The sequence below is a fragment of the Trachymyrmex cornetzi genome, unplaced genomic scaffold (assembly GCF_001594075.2).
Source record: "Trachymyrmex cornetzi isolate Tcor2-1 unplaced genomic scaffold, Tcor1.1 scaffold77, whole genome shotgun sequence".
NCBI classification, from domain to species: domain Eukaryota; kingdom Metazoa; phylum Arthropoda; class Insecta; order Hymenoptera; family Formicidae; genus Trachymyrmex; species Trachymyrmex cornetzi.
In genome coordinates, this window is record NW_017300102.1 from 13,991 (window position 1) to 20,377 (window position 6,387).

Genomic DNA, 6,387 nt, shown 5'->3' on the forward strand with positions numbered 1-6,387 from the left:
CTCAGTTTATATACGTTTAAACTAAAGAAAAAAGTTGGTAGAAACCAATATTTTGCTAAACTTTGGTTAATCAAATGTCACTAGGGATTAACTCTTTAAACTGCGTTGGTAGAAACGGGCCTAATTCGTTTATATATTGTTATTAAACGTATATCTTTACGTCGATTTTTGTACAACGGCTTTAAAGTGCACTGAGTGCGCACTAGTTCTGCCAATGAAAAAACGCTATTAGAAAATAATTTTGAAAAAACTTATAAATAGATCTCATTTCTTCTTATGATATGAATCTTGATACGATTTACGATGCCTCTGTTAATACTCGGTCCACAATATTGTTTTAAGAGGCCTTATAAGTTGATTTAAGTCATAAGTCGAAAGAGATTAAGTGACAATAATTTCCGTCTTTAAACTTTTTGTGATAGCTTTATACTTTAACCGTTAGACTTAAGCGAATTGAGCAAAACCCAATTCTTACAGCCTAAAAGCATAAGTTCTGCGGCCGATATATCATCACTTATAACTTACAGCTTACGGCCTCTTAAATCAAGATTGTGGGCTTAGCCTTAATGGTTCGCTAAAGTAAATACAAATATATTTACTAATAGTTATAGCTAAATATATATTAATATATTAGGTATATTTTCTTACTCTTTGTATTTCGCTCATTTTGGTTACTTGTTTACCAAACTCCCATAGATCCACGCCGAACTTTAAAGCCCAGTTTTTCACTCTGCAATAATTACATAAGTTTGTATAGGTATACACGGCAACGACAGAAAATATATTTGCAATAACAATAAATATTAAGTAAAATTTGTTGCGTAAGCTTATATAATAATATATAATTGTTTTATGTTAGCTCATACAGAAATAATTAGTCACAAATGTAATATGTTTTACATTTCAACATTTATTAAAATCATAACATGTGAAGAAATCCTCAGGCGTGAGTTTTATAAAATTTATTTGAGAGAGAGAGAGAGAGAGAGAGAGAGAGATGTTAAGTACATTTGTAACTTTTATCGTAATTTCAATGAGCAGTTACACGAGTTGTAACTATTTTCGAAAAATTGTTTTTAATTTCAAAACGCTTTATATTAAAAAAAAGTGAAACTGCTAAAATCTTTTCTAAGCTTTTTTTTGCTAAATCGGACTCTCACGTAAAATGTATAATATAATAGTTTCTGTTTCTCCCTCCTAATCACCTCTTCTTTTCTTTCTCTTTGGAACTTTATACAGTGGAACTTTCACATCTTCTACTACACGGGGTTATGAGAAGTTAGGGAGGATCTCTCCATTCTTATATTAAAGGCGGAGCATTAAAAAGAAATAGCATGTATTACATATAGAGTGAGAACGTTTGCACAGATGCCAAACAACATAACCTATTTTAACTCTGAAAATTTTTATACACATCATGTACATATATGGATGGGGAATGAAGAAGTTACAACAGAATACTGAAGTTAGGGAAGTTCTACTGTACATCTCTCTCTCAAACTTTTTTCTGTTTATATTCTTTTATTATTCTATTATGCTTTTTCATTTTTTTTAGGTGCCATCCATTATTCTTAACTATACAGGATGTCCCGAAATTTGTGAATTAAGATACCATAGTAAGAAAGTATTCGACAAATTAAGTAAAAATTTTATTCAATAAAAATGTTATTTGTAAATTTTTACTTTAAGCAATAGTTTCTGAAATAACAAGGGTTTAAGTATGGTCAATTACAGGCTATATGTTTTAGACGGACTACGTTTAAACGCTGAGGGCATATTTACTAAACTACCGCACGCGCGATTTATGGACAAGTATAAATCTGTAATTAGCTACATTTAAACTCCTATCTCAAAAATTACTGCTTGCAATAAAAATGTACACACAAAGTTTTTTATTTAATTTTTCGAAAACTTTCTCGCTATGGTATTTTGATTGGCGAATTTCCTTGTATATTCGTCCTTCTCATATCGTTCACACCCTGACGACTTCTCTCCTACCTCTACCTTCTTCACTTTCTCTCTTTTTCTCCCCTTCCTTCCCACTCTCGCGCGTTTCTTTATTTCCCCACCCTACCGCATGCTCGTTCTCGTCCTCTTCCACCCCTTCGCTCTCACGTTCCTTCTGCTCTCTATCGAGTTTTGCTCGTCGAGCTTTATGCACCCCATCCGTCCAATCGCTCGCACATCTACCTCACTACCACCACCCTTATCACCCGACTCCCTCTTTCCCTCCTTTCCAATCCTCCAGGCTAACTTCTTTCAGATTCCTCATGCGTCATCGATATCCAACGATGTACGACACGGGGCAATTTCATACTTAATCACTACGCACATCGCACTCGTGCGACACTTACTCGTTGTGAGGTATGTCCTCCTCTTGTTGACGACTCGAGCCTATCCATAACAGAAACAGTAGCCCGAAACGTAACAGCCTGTCGATGCGCAAGAACATTATTTCAACGGTTCTAGACAATTATTTCTCAAAATCCTTTCTTTCTCCCTCTTCCTCTCCTTCTCTGTCACCCTCGCCGCGTTCTCGGCGCGTGACAAAAGGTCTCCTGTGGTAAGTCTTTCCACGATAATTTCGCGTGATTGACAATCGATCGTCGAGCCGAGGACCAGAGACGAGTCGGTTCGGCACCCGTCGATTTAATGATCCTCGCGCATCGTTCATAGGTCATCACCTTTCTCGGATCTCTTCCACTTCCCGTTTCTCTTGCAAACCGATCTCGAGCACATCTACTGCCACGTCCACTATATCGCCAACTCACCAACCCTCTGTCCGCTACCCGCGCTCGCTTGCGCGCGAGCGCGCGCGCGCACTCTTGTACGAGTGATGTACAAGGTCACGAAATCGGATCACGCACAGAGACGAGACCACCCCTTCATCCCCGTCGCGTTTGTAACTTTACGAACGGCGACGGTTCGCGCTGCGAGTGTCAGAGCAAATCCGGTTACCAGTTCGATCATTTCAATAGCGGAGAGAAGATAATAGGCGGCGGTGACGGCGGCGTTCCGGGCTGCGTGTACCGTTCCGGAACGTGCGCTCGAAATGTCACTGCCTTTTCCGCAGCTGAGCGCGACCACATGATCTCACCGCGCAAAGCGAGGATGGCATAATTCTCTTGTATCGCGCCTCCGTCGCTCTTCTTACGCAATTTACTCACACTACTGTCAGTCCCTATGGATTCCCTCTGAATCCCGCTGATTGCCCCACGTTATCGCACGATCTCGCTCTACAAGGATGGTTCACGTCGTAAGGCGTAAAGACGCGAAAAGAATGAGAAGTAGCGATGAGAATGCAAAGAAAGGTGAAGGCAAAGGTGGATTAGGGAAGAGGGAATAAAATGGAACGAAACAGCATTTAAGGAGTCGAAAAAAAGCGGAGCTTTTCAATGAGTACTAGAGCAATGCGTGCAAAAAGATGGGAAAAGAAACACAAACGAATAATGAATCGCTGGAACGAGGAAAAGTGAGAGAACGTATCACGCTCTCCCTCGCGACAACACTGCTTTTCCGAGCGGGAAACGGTGTAACGGACTTCTGATCTCGTCGCTCGGTTGGCGTACGATGCGGAAAATCACGCAAGAACAGCGCGGTGGTAACGTCGCGCCGCTATCTCTGCTGCTGCTCTCTGGTCGCCGTCGCTACCCCTCCGAGCCATGACTCGGCGCGCGCGCATTACCCCTTACTACGTCTACGATCAGTTCGTGATTTTGGTAGTACGTTATTTTGAGAGGTGAGGAAGGAGGTGAGTCATCTCTCTCTACCGCTCTTCTTACGGAGGGGCAGGGGCCAACGAAGGTGGAGCGCTCCATAGCGGCGGCGACCGCGACATCAGCTTCGTCGAAGCTCGTTGGGCTCGTCCTTGGCTCGGCCAGGTGGATCGCAGGGCTCGCTCCGCAGAGCATGGAGCTTTTGCGCGGGGTGGCAATGGGGCGAGGGAGTGGGGAGTACGTTGCCAGAAAGACGAGTAATAGTAGTAGTGATGGTGGTGTTGGCAGCGGTAGTGGATGCGAAGCGCGCAAGGGTAGATGGGGGATAAGGGATAAAAGCAGCGGAAGGTGGAGAAGGCACGGTGCCGTTCCCCGGAGGACGAGGTTAGGGAGTGGGGAGACGTGGTCTCGACCTTACGCCACGTTACGGGGGTGTAACGCAGCGCAAGTCCAGTATCATTGATTTAACATATATCTATATCTTACATAAAGACAGCGAGAGCTATGATGAGAATAGGGTAATGTCGCATTACATTTGTCCAAGCACAGGACGGCGTTATGCGCGCGAAGAAGAAATCTTTCTCCCCTTAAAGAGACTATAAAAAATTATTGATTATATAGAATTATTGAAGATTATATAATTATTGTGAAGATTGTTTAAGAGTTTGTGTGACGATTTCTAGAGAATATATATTAAAAATGATTTCTGCGAAAAAAATAAATTACAATTAGTATATATGGGACATTTTACGTCAACCGGATCACCTACGTCCTAAAAAAATCAGCGCAACGAAAATGAACATTCAAGATCTCAAATTATTCGTGTATGTACTTTCGAAAGAAACGTGACCTTTTGAAAAATCCAATATGGCGGATCCAATATGGTGCCGAGAAGCGATAAACATCATGGTGCAGTCACAAAGAAATAAGGAATAATGATTCCAACCTATCAGAAATCGTGTTTTCCGATGTATCCGATTTCTGATAGGTTGAAATTTTTATTCCTTATTCCTTCTATTGTGTAACTACACCTGATTCAACACTTTCTTGATTAAACCACTGTATTGATCTCAATTGGCTTAAAAACTATTAGAATTCTAGAATTGAAAAGAGATAATGAATAAGTTTAACCTCGGTTAAGAGTTAACCGTCAGTTGTGAAACTTAGCCCAAATGTCGAAATTAAACGCATTCTTTGGATTCGCACAGAATCTAGGGGAACTTTCCAGCAAGAGACACAAATTGACACAAGAGTCATTTAGTCTTTGTTCAATAATCAGTAAGAAACAAAGACGGAATGACTCTTGTGTCGAGTTATGCCTCTGGTGGAAAGCTCCCTAGAAAGTGTGACTAATGCCCATGTTCATAGTCAGACCTTGTACTTAAGGCTTCCTTAAATTTATCTTTAGATGCTCAGTAGCTAATGAAATAATTCGTAGAGCATTTGAAGTTAAGAAAGCATTAAATATAAAGTCTGACTATGAATACGAGCATAAAAGTCTCTTTCACCAACCTCGGTTAACCAACGGTTACATAGGGCTCATTTAGGCCTGATTGCACCAACGATACTTTGACTTTAACCAAGGCTTAAAATTCTCACTTTCTCTCTTTAAAGCCGAGAGAACGGAAGAGATAGAGAAAGTTTTAAGCTCCGCTTAAAATCAAAGTAACGTTGATGCAACCGGGCCTTAGGTCCAGTTCCACAATTGACGGTTAACTCATAACTGAAGTTCAACTTATTCGTTGTCTCTTTCCAATTTTAGAATTGAGAAAAGATGAGAAACAAGTTGAACTACGGTTAAAAGTTAACCATGAGTTGTGAAACTGGGCCTTAAGCCCGATGTCCACGATACTAGAAATCGGTCCGAGATCTCGGACAGGGAAAAAATTAACAAATTACATTTGAACAATTTGATTACATGACCATTGCGATTGGTCAATTCTTTCTTCATCCGAGGTCTCGGACAGATTTCTAGCATCGTGGACACAAGGCTTTGACACAATCTAGGGAGCTTTCCAGCAGAGGCACAAATCGACACAAGAGTTATCATCCCGTCTTTGTTTCTTACTGATTATTGAACAAGGAAAGAATGAACCTTGTGTTAATTAGATTCTGTGCGAATCCAAAGATGCATTTAACTTCGACACTTAGGTCCATTTTCACAACTTACGGTTAACACTTAACCGAGGTTCAACTTATTCATTACCTATAATATGAAATCTAGACTCTAGCGAATAAAATCATCACAAGTAATCATGCTAATTAGAGCCGACACATGCTGTTGGTGTGTATTTATTCAAGTATATATAAAAGATTAATTACGCAAACGTTTCGATCCTTTGTTTAGGATCATCTTCAATGCTATTCAAATTAACGCTTTCGTCGCGAATGTCAAGAATTAAGAATTAAAATTAGAGTTACAATTAAATCGCTTTTTCATATTACATAGTTCTTACAGATTATCAATGCGTCAAGCAGTAATAAAGGATAAACTATCTAAATGATCACATAGGAATGTAATGTATAAAATTGAATGTAAAGATTATGACACGTCATACGTGGACCAAATAAGTCGAATGTTAAAAACATGAATAAAAGAACATAAGAACCAGATAAATTGATAGTCAGGGAATGGAAAGTTACTTTTTAAAAGTAACAAGTTACAGTTACT

At 39.9% G+C, this 6,387-nt stretch overlaps 1 protein-coding gene across 1 annotated transcript in view; it reads right to left on the reverse strand.

The window, feature by feature from the left end:
* The window catches only part of LOC108768213 (voltage-dependent calcium channel subunit alpha-2/delta-3), a gene marked incomplete at its 3' end in the record, with an annotated part of 4,715 nt that extends 1,827 nt beyond the window's left edge, over positions 1 to 2,888 (reverse strand). Inside the window, exons 1-2 of the mRNA XM_018518569.1 lie at positions 2,355 to 2,888; positions 649 to 730 (exon numbers count right to left, since the gene is read on the reverse strand). Coding sequence (XP_018374071.1) covers positions 649 to 730; positions 2,355 to 2,452 — 180 coding nt within the window. The remainder of the gene's footprint in view (positions 1 to 648; positions 731 to 2,354) is intronic.
* Positions 2,889 to 6,387: the final 3,499 nt, after the last annotated feature.